Here is a 12,322-nt window from a genome sequence, read left to right as displayed (position 1 = left end):
TACTAATACAAACAGTCAAATGAATGACTTAGAATACCATTCCATCGATGATGTGGGGACATCTACCATGAGTGGAAGATAGAGGCATGTGATCTTAAATATTTGGATATATTCCTTTCATCTTTAAATATAAACAATATTATTATATGGTTTTCTTCTTTTATATAAGCAAAACAACCATCTTGAAGGTTGTTATATACTCCCTCCCTCCCGTCATAAATAAATATACGGTGTTTTTTAAAAAGTTGAATGTTTAAAAGTGTAATGCATTTTTACTCTTTCAATGTATAAATATTATCTTTTTTTTAAAAGAAATTTTATTAAATAAATCACTTTATATTTATTTTAAGGTGAAACACCCTATTAAATAAAGGTAAATATGAAAAGATAAGGTTAGTTTGAAGACAAGTAATTACTTTAGTGGAGATAAGATTCAATTAAAAATACCTTATATTTTTGAACGGATGAAATATATGTTAGGATTAACTAATTTTTTAAAATTGTTTGAATTTTTTAAAATTTACTTATAAAACAGAGGGAGTAACAAGGTTGTTACAGTCTTAATAAGTTGAGAAATTAAGGGGAAGAGAATTAAATGATATTTTTATTGGCAAATTAAATAAGTAATTCTTTCTTTTAACAAAACACCTTGTTGGGCGCAAGTGGAACAAGAATTTATGAATTTGGATGCTATCACCATTTCGAAAATGTAATCGAGAGAATGGCTTCGAATTCGAAATAATATTCCAAATAATTGTTGGAATTTTTGTGTTTGTGTCTATCAAAAACGAAGTCTCACATTGCTTAAATTTGTGGAAGTCTTGGCACTCATGATGAGAACTTGAACAGTGGATAGGCCAAAAAATGGATCAGCTGGCTTGCCTCACTATATTGGGCACTTTTACTGAAGATATTTTCTAATTCTGGACTCCATAATTGTCTATCTATGAGTTTTAATTAGCCAGTTTTATTTCTTCATTAACCAAATTTAATTGCTTTAAACCACTATTTTTTTATACAATAAACCACTATTAATATATTGGAAATTGTTGTCTTTAACTGGTTTTATAGTTGCACAATGATTATCAGCTTATAAAAGCTTGTCTCATACTGTATGTTTGTCCACCCCCAAGCTCTTGAATGTTCTAGCTCTTCTCTTCTTCCTCCTGAGTTTATATATATATATATATATATATGCTATTTTGTGTCCCTACTTTTTGTAAAATGGATTGTTTAATTCTAAAGATAGTTGCCACATTTATTAATTATTCGATAAGGCAAAATAATTTTTAAAGATAATATTCTTGGACACAATTCTTGAACTACCTTTTCTACAAGATTTTCTGATGAAATAATGAATAGTGGGTCAGTTTTCTACTTTAATTGCAAGATAAGAATATGAATCTATAGAAATATTTGTGTATGGAAGATTGAACAATAAATATGTTGTCACCCAACAATACATATATCTATTACTGGATGGATACTTTTCCATGCCCATTCAGTGGTAGTGATTGAAGCATAGCTCACTTAATTAGTGGTACATTCATCAACTCTAAATTCATCTATTTATATCATTTATCATATAATAGTATTAAATAGACAATCAATTTAATCGTAATTATTTTTTATGATTAATTGATGTTTTCATATGATATAACTAATAGATTAATTTGGCCAAAAAATAACTAATATATTAATTTAATTAAAAAATGACTTGTGCAATATAATCCAAAATTTCAAGTAATTTAAAACTATCAACTCTTAGTTTTTTACCCCTAATAATGAATGGCTTGCGTTAAAGTTAAAAAGAAGTTACATAATAAGTACAGTCATAAATGTCCTTAAAAGATATTAAATATCTTCTTGGGTCCACCTCAAATTGTAAATTGAAAATAAACGATTAATTAATAATATAAATCTCTGTAAACAAGTTTTTTTATTCTTTCAAAAAAGTTATACACATGAAATTGTCCTTTCACTTTTATACTATAAACCTAGGAATGTTTGAAAATCTAACCTATTTTTTAATATAATGTTTCTTTTAAATTTTTAAAAATAATATAATATCGTTATTGTTAACAAAAGTTAATTATAATTATCAGATGACTAAAAAAATATAAAAATGTTAAAAAATATTAAAAAAAGACCCAAATTGCAGACAATTACCCAAAAAATAATAAAAAAGATCAAGAAAATTTTCTTAATCATTTTTATATTTTATTTTGTTAACTAAAGATTAAAGCTAATATTCATTAATAGTATGGGCAATATTACATTGTTCTCAAAAGTTAAAAAGGCTTATTGCCCTAACTTATAAAAGACTTATATAACTAAATATGATCCTAACACTCTCGAGTTTTAAGTTTATTTGACTTAGCTCAAATACCTAAATTGTCAATATTTTTTTCATTTTTTAAAAACAAATTTCAATATTAATTTTATTTTTATCAAAAAATATAAAATATAATTCTTGGAATACTTAAAAAAGGAGAAAATTAATTTTAAAAAAAATATGTTGTCTTAAATTATAAAAATCAAGATTGATATATATTTTAAACATTATTTTAATATATTTTATAGATTAAAAATAATAAAAATATAATTCTATTAATATTTTAAATGTTTAAAGAATATTTAAAATAATTACTCAAATATATAGTCTCTCACTATAAAAAGAACTAAAATTTAAAGAAATATTTAATATTTAATATATTTATATATTTATATATTTTAAAAGTACAGTGTTATTCGGTCCGGGCATGGCCAGGGGATGGCTTGAATAGATTACAATTAAATATTTAATATTTATATATTTTAAAAGTATAGTGTTATTTGGTCTGGGCTTGATCAGGATGACTTGAATAGTTTACCACTAAAAAATTTACAATTCTAGTAAGCCTAATTTTATTTTATTTTTTTAAATTTATTTGGGTTTTATTAAATTTAGTTCAAACTATCGACTCTACGAATAGCGTGGTTTGCAAGGGTCAAAATGTTGACTTTGTATTTATTTAATGCCATGAAGAATTGTGCAGATTCAAAGAAGAGACGCCATTAATTATTTTTGTTAAATCATAAATGGGTCCTCTAAACCTCAGCATCATCCGCACTGCATTTTTTATCATGCGAATTACGAGCTGGAAATGACATTTGTACTTTTAAATTAATATTTGGACAAATTCATCATTGAGATGAATTTCACGTGAATTTTAGTGAGTTGCCTAACTTCACTTTTTAATATTCATTAAATGAGTTGATTTGCGCTCATTGCAGGTTCAAATCCAGCTTGACTTGCATCCTTAATTTTTTTTTCTTTTCGTTTTTTAATCACAACGATGATATTTAGAATCCTGTCCTAATTGATATCTCTGTGCATAGAAACATAGATGCTTCGCCGGGAAAACTCATTGATGTATCTTCACCTTCTCATCCTAGTGATTATTTCTCCCCTGTTCTTCAGCTGCATCGTCGTGTTTGCAGAAACCAACACTCTGAATCAATCCGACTCACTCAACTTCACCGGTCGCTTGGTTTCCAACAACCAGAATTTCACCCTAGAATTCGTCAAACCTATTCCCTTCAGCAACAACACTTACTTGGCCATCTGGAATTCGTACGAATCATCCTCGTACCCTGTTTGGCTAGCCAACAGAGACAACCCAATCACTGACGGTTCTGCAACTCTCTTCATCGACAACACCGGAAAGTTTGTGATCAATCAGACTCATGGTGACCCAATTCAATTGTGCCCTGGCGAAGCCGCGACCAACAGCACCACCAACACAAAGGCTGTGTTGCTCGACAATGGAAATCTTGTACTGACAGAAGTGAATTCCGATGGATCTGTCGGGAGAACCTTGTGGCAGAGCTTTGACTGTCCCACTGACCATCTGTTACCTGGCATGAAACTAGGGATCAATCACAGAACAGGAAGAAATTGGTCTCTCACTTCATGGCTGGCCTATGATGATCCATCTCCAGGAGCTTTCACACTCGAATGGGACCCTCATGGCTTAGAGTTAGTTCTTCGGCGAAGAGGGGTTGTTTTCTGGACCAGTGGTGGAACAACCTTGGGAAACATAGAACAATTGTCCCATAAAATACAATCTTATGAAATGTCATATACCAAAACTTCAGATGAAGAGTTCTTCAATTATTCACTGAAACAAGACCCTATGGATCCTGGGATTCATGAAAGCATAGAATGGATCTTAGATTACGAAGGTAGTATTTGGTTTAACAACGAGGAAGTGGCATTACAGGATTATTGTTATGGGTACGAGGAAGATGTGGGATGTGCAAAATGGGAACAGCTAGAGTGTAGGAGTGAGAATACGAGATTTGAGCTATTGTCTGGGTACTTTGTGAGTAAGAGAAATGGAAAATTCATTGATGGTGAGAGTGAAAGCATTGGGCCTGCTGATTGTAGAGCTAGTTGTTGGAATGACTGTAATTGTCAAGCATATCTCAAGAGCCGCAGCGTAGGTTGTGTCACATATCATCAAGAAGCAGAGTTCCAACTAGACCCATCTGGGAATTCGCAACAACATTATGTTATCCAACAATCACAAAACAGTAAGTTTGTGAATTCATATCCAACTTAGTTATATACTTCCTCTGTTACACAGTTCAGTGTTAATTGTTTTATTGAAAATTGTTTATATTATATAAAAAAAAGTTTTCAATTTAACCTTATTTATGCATCATCTTTAAAAAAGAGAATTTTTTTTCATATGTAATTTTTACACTATTGATAGAAAATTATGAAAGGGTAAACATAGAAAAAAGTATGTAATGATCTTTTTTGTAAATTAACCTATAAAAAGGATTATTAATTCTTTCAAAAAGATTACTTATATATAGGACCAAAAGGAGTGTATGTATGTAAACATTCCTTCTAGTTAATTATCTTTAAAATTATATACTCTTTTCATATTTATTTCTATTTAACAAGATGCCTCAATTAAAAACCTTTATTAATTACATCTCTAATTAAGGGTATTTTTAAAAAAATAATATTAATTACACTTTAAAAGACTTAAAATACCTTATATTATTTAATATTTTAACTTAAAAAATTTTTATATTTTTTAATAGATGAAGTATAAATATTACATTATATCTTCTATATTAATTGATAGCAATAATGTATGTTACCCTCCATTTGAAGTTAACTAAGTTACAAATGAAGACTGACATACACGGTACCTTACAAAATATAACTTTAAATTTCTCTGACAGGTGTAATGTTTTGAAAATAAATAAAAGGTATCTATAATTAAGACAAAGCATGAGGACAGTCAAAAATAATTTACTCATAAAAAATTAGATGTCATTATGTAGACTACTAGATTTCACTAAAAATAATTTTTAACATACTTAAAATGCATTGTAATATTTGATTTCATCTTTATCTCTTCTTTTAATAGGTTGTTTCTACTTCAAAAAACAAAAATTCTCATTTTGACTAAACCACACCGTTGCAGAAGGAAGGGACACAAAGAAAAGGATTGCAATTTCAGTTCCGATTTCATTGTTGTCAGTGTCTGTCATTGTCATTATCTTGTATCGGAGATGGAAAACAAAAGGTGATGTGCAAAATCTTTATCCCCACTGTTCTAAAATCTGAATATGAATTGACTAATATACTATTTCTTGGCACATAACAAACAATACAGGGAGAAAAGAAGACCATCTACATCAATCGGAAACAACAAGCAGTAATTTGCACGATCCAAATGAGCTTGGATACGATGATGGCTTTTCTCAACATTTGAAAATGTTTACCTTTGTCTCTATTGTTGAAGCTACAGATGACTTTTCTGTACAAAATAAGCTTGGAGAAGGTGGTTTTGGCCCAGTTTATAAGGTAAGCATCTCTGTTTAGTTTTGTTACCATTCTATTGTTTTTGAGTTACTAATTTAATCTAATGGCAAAATGGTCAGGGAAAACTACCTGAAGGGGTAGAAATTGCAGTGAAAAGGCTATCAAGGAGTTCAGGACAAGGATTGGTGGAGTTTAAGAATGAATTGATACTCATAGCAAAACTACAACACAAGAATCTAGTACGTTTACTTGGATGCTGCATGCAATCTGAGGAAAAGATGTTAGTTTATGAATACATGCCCAATAAAAGTCTAGACTCCTTTCTCTTTGGTTAGTTTATTTCATTATGTTACCACCTTTTACATTTTGCAATGCAAGAATCTCATCATTTCAATGATACAATCTATTCGAAAACAATTTATATTCTGAAATGAAACTTGTCATTAAACTGCTAGTTTAATAGTTTGTTGTAATCTCACATGTTGAAACTTTGTATGTGATTGTAATTTTGAAGATGCATCCAAGAGGGCGGCATTAAATTGGAAAATTAGAGTGATGATTATTGAAGGGATTTCACAAGGACTTCTTTACCTTCATCAACATTCAAGATTAAGAATCATACACAGAGATTTGAAAACCAGTAACATATTACTTGATATAGACATGAATCCTAAAATTTCTGATTTTGGAATGGCAAGAATTTTCAAGGAGAATGAGTTCATAGCCAAGACGAACAGAATTGTTGGGACATAGTAAGTTTAATAAATTTTTAAAATATATACATGCAAATTGGTTTTGTTTCAAGCAAAAAGCATATGCTTCCATTTCTAACCAAATGGCTCTTTATGTTTTTTTTTTTTTCAATTAGTGGATACATGTCTCCCGAGTATGCAATGGATGGAATATTCTCTATAAAATCAGATGTTTTTAGTCTTGGAGTCATAATTCTTGAAATTTTAAGTGGCAAGAGGAACAGCAGCTTTTATGAAGTCAATAAACCCTTGAATCTAATACAATATGTGAGTAATTTTATTTGTATTTGTCTTAAGCATGCTTTTGAACTAAAATGAGCATTAGTTACTTCAGTAATAACCTACCTTTACGTACATATCGTATATATAAGTTGAAAATTACTATTGCAGGCTTGGGATTTATGGCAAAATGGAGTTGGTTTAGAATTGATGGATCCAATACTAAGCAAGTCATGTTCGAATCAACAATTTCTTAGATTTATTCAAATAAGTCTTTTGTGTGTAGAAGAATCTCCAGCAAATAGACCAACTACATCAGAAGTCATTTCTATGATCACAAATGAAAGAACCCTTTTGCCTATTGTGAAGAAACCTGCATTTACAAATTTAGACTGTATCACCAATGTAGATGGTGAAAGAAATGACTTTGAATACCGTTCAGCCATGAACAATCTTTCTATATCTACAATGAATGGAAGATAGAGGTATGTTATCTTAAATATTTAGACATAACAGCACTGTCAGGTCTTGACAAGTTGAGAATTAAGAGAAAGAAACAAGAAGATTGAATATTTTTATTATTGCGTAGCGGTTTTTTTTTTTTTTTTAACAAATGATTTTTCATTATTGTTGTTTGAGCACATGCTTCATGCTTGTCCTCACGGTGCAATAAAAGGCGTATTCTCTAATATCTTAATTTTCAAAATTTTCAGGGGCAAGATGAACAACTACTTGCAGAATCTCCAAGAAACATCTTAATCTCACAAAATTACACTTCAACGCCTGTAAACAACCTGTATAATTGTTTGTGTTATATTTTTTGAGACCGGTAAAAGCTTGAAATTACAGTTAAACGTCTCGTATTTTAATGGTCTCTGTCTATTTGCTTCACTGGCTTTAAATTGTGTATAACTGTTGCAAAAGGATTCATTATTAAATGATTCATGTTCCCCACAATAATCTGTTAAACTTATTCTAGTATATATCCGTAGTGCGTCAAAAATTCTCCAAAAGCCGAAAAAAAAAAATTTACCCCTTCCCAGTTTCCTAATGTACACAAATTCTCGTATTTAGTTTAGTGGTTCTGTGATGCGATCATAAGCCAACAATGTCAGAAGTCATTTGTGCGATAACAAATGAAAGCATCCATTTGCTGCCTTGTGTGCGCCCCAATGGAAGTTCGCAAAGAATTGACTTCAAAACAAATACCAAACAATGAATGAATAGCGTGTCTATTTCTACTTTGAGTGCAAGAAATGAATATGAATCCAACAATACTGGGAATATATACCAATATGTTGTTATATAGAATTTATATATTTTATAAATGATAAGTGTGATATTTTGATGAATCCACTCAATATATTGGAATATATGCTATGCTATACTCCTTGCTTTCCATCCATGGAAAACAGTATTCTCATTTTCAATTAATTTAAAAACGATCATATATATCCTTCAAACTTCGAAGTTAATCCAGCTTTCACATTCTCAGAGACGCTCCTCCGGTCTCTGGATTCCTAAAATAAATTTTATTAGCTACAAACAATCCGGAAGAATCCCAACGACAAAGATAAATCAGCCACTATTTCACATATTGTTCACTAAAGACTGGCTGGCACTATGATAGACCGGAACATGTTATCAAATGATTTGTTGCAAAGCAAGTACCTAGGGAACACACCGCTCTGCATACTTCAAATTGCCCATTCTATGGTTCATCAAATGAGAAAATGGACAACAAAGACAATAAATTAAATAATGATCTGCAAACATTTTCTCTTTCATGCCGTAAGTAGAAGGAACTTTTGGTGTTCTAAGCACAAAAACTGAGCTTCTTCATCACTTTGGCGAATGCTGGAGGGACAATAGCAGGTTTTCTCAGTCTCCGTTTTGATTTCTTTGACTGCAGTTAATACCAGAAAATTATCAGTTTCAAAAACAGTGGAACATCCTAAGGTATGCTCACATAAACCAAATGGCTATCATTTACCATGTCCAACAATGAGGGAAATGAAACTACGACCTAAGCGGTGGTCTTATTGTTGAAAAATTTTGTCATGGTATGTGGGTTAGCATTGACCAACCATCAAATTTGTTTACCAAAACACATTTATGTAATTGTGTATAGCACTTAACAGCTACCAAAGTCTAAATGGGATGGAAAACCTTACTTCAAAAGCTAACTATTGAGGTGTAAGAACGAATGCACTTAAATACTTAATTGAGTATCTCATACTATTCAAGGTAGAACTTGATATCACATGTTAACAAGTCTCTATCAATTGACCTCCTATGAAAAGATCACACTCGTTGGTTGCACTCTATGACACTTGACTCGACTTCCTGCCGATCAAAATTCTTTGTGGGTAGCCCTCTCTAGAACAGTCAACAATCTGAATTTGATACCAATTGATAGGTACCAAAGTAGGATGTGAAACTCTACCCCAAAAACTAGCTGTTGAGATAGAAAAATTAATGCACTTAAATATCTCATTAAGCATCTTATACTACTTAATACAAGACTTGATATCTCATACTACTAAGCCTCCATGAGCACTTTATTAAAATAGACAGGGTTTAACAAAATAGAACATAACGGGTTGTGAAATTCAATTATGAATTATGGAAGATATCTCAACTCATAGACGAGCTAGGGATCCTATTTAAGCTTGACTAGGAGCATTTCTGTAATTGACCACTCTTAGCCCTTTATATGTGGTCCGTAAAAATTTCGCCCCACCCATTCTTGCTCTTTTGGTCGATGTGGGTTGTGGCATGCTCTCATCTTCCCCATCACTACTCTCACTTGAGCAATTATGGATTATACACTCAAATTTCAGGTATGTCCTAGCAATTTGTTCTCATTTATTTTAGCATTTATAATATATCAGTCCAAAGATATCATCAAACATTCTAACTTGCGAGTCTTTCATGCTCTTCAAATTTCAATCAGTCAAGAATAGACTAGAGCCCCCAGGCCAAATACAGAACAGGGGAAGTCCCTCGAATCATCTAAGCAGCTGGCCTCTTTTTTATTTATATATTTATTCTTTTTTTGGATACATGGCCACATTTGATTAGACTGGACAGTGAACTACCACGTTAAACTTCATAGTTTGCACTACGTTTGCGACAGATATTATTAAAGGGCCCACATACACTAAACTACAGATGAATTTTCATGATCCACAACCATGTGCATGTGTACTGTCAGCTATCCGAAGAAAGGCCTCATGTGCTATGCATAATATGGTCCATAACATCCATGTCAAAACAGACAGTCACACCACAAAGGCAATAAACCCAACTAATTTGCATTTTGGATTATCCATATGTTTTGCAATAAATTGAAATAAACCCCTCTTATGGCAACCACGAGCATCAAAGCAAGGCCTCAATGCATCCAATTTGCATTTTAGTTTTTCCCAATGGCCTATGCATAATAATGTGACCACAAAGGAGCATCCTAGGGAGATTCAAATTCATCTACCCCTCATCAACGATGAAATCATGAAAGCCAAAGTATATGTGGCCACAAGTTGTAGTGAATCAGAAAATAGTATCTAGTCATTATCTCTTGTACATGATTTGATTTGTCTATTACATGTAGTCAAGGAATGCCAAGCACAACAGTCCCTAAGCCTATATTTAGGAAACAAAATATAGGAAAGGAATTGAGAATATTAAACTTTGTGAATTAATTGCGTAATACAAGCACTAATACTTTTCCTCTCTTATCTTAATATTACAAAGAAATGCAAATGCTTACGAATGTATGTGTGCGTGCAGTTGGGCTGGAAGAATTAAAATACTGGCATCAAGTTAGTCTTCCAATATTTAAAGAGGAGCCAGTAAAGCCACGGGATATTGGGTATCCTCTCTATTTTTCACCATACAGTGGTAAGTGAATCAAGCAAGCTCTAGTCCATCAAGGACTATAGACTTAAAGTCTTACAAGATCATATACCAAAGAGAAAGTTGCAATTATTTATCCATTCAGAGGATTTTATAGTGAGATGTGAAAGAAAAATGTATCATATTCCACATTCATGCATAAAAATTCTTTGGACGCCAGGTTTTCAGGGCCAAAGATTTGTTAAGATTTTAAGATTTAGCCAAGAAAGGATTTGCAAATTTATTTACGCCTCGTATGAAGCTTTTGAGGGAATCCTGAAAATAGGTGTAATGTGATTTATTTGGGTGCTTCAAGCCATGAAAACGATGATAAGGATTCTAGAGAAAGCCACTCCAGGAACTCACTTTTTAGTGGCAACTAAAGTATCAGATATTTTAAGAGCTTAATCTATCAAAGTATAAGAAAAAGGCAGACCTTCAAATGAGCATTGTGCCGTTTGCCCTCCTTCCAGCGCCTGATCGTCCCATCATTCAATGTTCCGAACCTGGACTTGTAAGACCTGTTCCATAAATTGTGAGCTGAAAATGAGATGCTATAACAAGAGAAATAAAAAAAGAAAGATGCAGGTGTTAAGGTGAAACGACGCACGAATAAAATTTCATTTTGAATTTCTTGAGCTTGGAAGTGACCGGCGTCATTGGCTTCCTTCTCTTCTTCCGCTCTCTTGAAGAAACGTGCCGCACTTGAACCAACTACAGTTTCATAGAAGAACTAAAATGATGTCACAATAACGATCAGAGCGACACCATGAAACAAACTCAAATATAACATCAATCGTAAGCAACTAAACTCAAATTTATCATTTATTATTCAGTTGATGAGGGAGGCAAAAGAAATGAACATTTCACTCTTAAATTACTTCGGAACCGAGAAATCAACAACTCATAAGTACAACATACATCAATTTAAAATTCCCAAATCGAAGCCAGTGTCTTCTGACGCATTTTCTCAGCACCCAGACAAAACTCATAAGAGGGGGGGATAGAAGCTCGAAACCAATAACTTACAGAGGGAGGCAAAGGAGAATAGCGAAAGGCGTAAAGAGCCAATGTAGGAGGGGATGATGACGAGGCATTGAAGAGGGAAGAAGGAAGCCGATTACAGGAAGAAAACTGGAGAGGATGAGGGGAGTAGTGAAGCAGACGACGAGAAGATGGTGAGGGAAGAGGAAGGCGAGAGTGAAGAGCCAAAGAGCGAAGCCTGGAGCAACATCTCAGCATCATCGTCGCCGTCAACGGCGGAAGCTTTCGGCTACGGCGTTCGCCGAATTAACACCTGCGAAGAAGGGATTTAGGCATCGACATGAGGATCCAGATTTGGTTTTCGCCACTGTAGAGTGTCTGGGCCTTCATTGGTTCCTTTAGCCGCTGTCATAATATGATCTTTCATTCTCAAAAGCCCAAAACCTACTTTCAAAAAATAATGCTAATAATAAGTTTATCAAACTGATAACGGCTAATGGAAGAACCTAGCAATTTTTTAAGTGTATGTTTTGATTAAAAAATTTATAAGCTAAAGTTAATAAATTAAGGTTAAAAAATATGTAATTTTAATATAATTTATATTTAAATTTTTTTAAAAAAAATCGATTAGATAAATTAA

The 12,322-nt window shown here is 32.3% G+C and overlaps 2 protein-coding genes across 4 annotated transcripts; one reads left to right on the top strand and one right to left on the bottom strand.

Annotated features, from left to right (window-relative positions):
• Window positions 1–3,351: 3,351 nt before the first annotated feature.
• On the top strand, window positions 3,352–7,688 carry LOC129295463 (G-type lectin S-receptor-like serine/threonine-protein kinase CES101). 3 transcript variants are annotated; one of them, XM_054933976.1, is made up of 8 exons: window positions 3,352–4,578; window positions 5,490–5,591; window positions 5,682–5,872; window positions 5,950–6,160; window positions 6,345–6,582; window positions 6,699–6,849; window positions 6,973–7,286; window positions 7,515–7,688. In XM_054933976.1, exons 1-7 carry the CDS (start codon window positions 3,390–3,392, stop codon window positions 7,282–7,284), a joined length of 2,394 nt encoding a protein of 797 aa, XP_054789951.1. In that variant the 5' UTR covers window positions 3,352–3,389; the 3' UTR covers window positions 7,285–7,286; window positions 7,515–7,688. The 3 variants fall into 3 exon arrangements, with proteins under 3 accessions (XP_054789951.1, XP_054789954.1, XP_054789952.1); XM_054933979.1 differs by lacking the exons at window positions 6,699–6,849; window positions 6,973–7,286; XM_054933977.1 differs by lacking the exons at window positions 6,699–6,849; window positions 7,515–7,688 and having other exon boundaries at window positions 6,973–7,109.
• Window positions 7,689–8,164: 476 nt separating this feature from the next.
• Window positions 8,165–12,079, bottom strand: LOC129295461 (uncharacterized). The gene is made up of 4 exons (XM_054933973.1): window positions 11,728–12,079; window positions 11,309–11,412; window positions 11,135–11,219; window positions 8,165–8,707 (listed from the first exon to the last, which is right to left on the bottom strand). Exons 1-4 carry the CDS (start codon window positions 11,941–11,943, stop codon window positions 8,618–8,620), a joined length of 495 nt encoding a protein of 164 aa, XP_054789948.1. The 5' UTR covers window positions 11,944–12,079; the 3' UTR covers window positions 8,165–8,617.
• Between the last annotated feature and the right edge of the window lie 243 nt (window positions 12,080–12,322).

The sequence above is a fragment of the Prosopis cineraria genome, unplaced genomic scaffold, assembly GCF_029017545.1.
Source record: "Prosopis cineraria cultivar Desert tree isolate PC_DT_omini unplaced genomic scaffold, ASM2901754v1 PC117, whole genome shotgun sequence".
In the NCBI taxonomy this organism is placed as follows: Eukaryota; Viridiplantae; Streptophyta; class Magnoliopsida; order Fabales; family Fabaceae; genus Prosopis; species Prosopis cineraria.
This window is presented reverse-complemented; position numbering and strand designations above follow the sequence as displayed.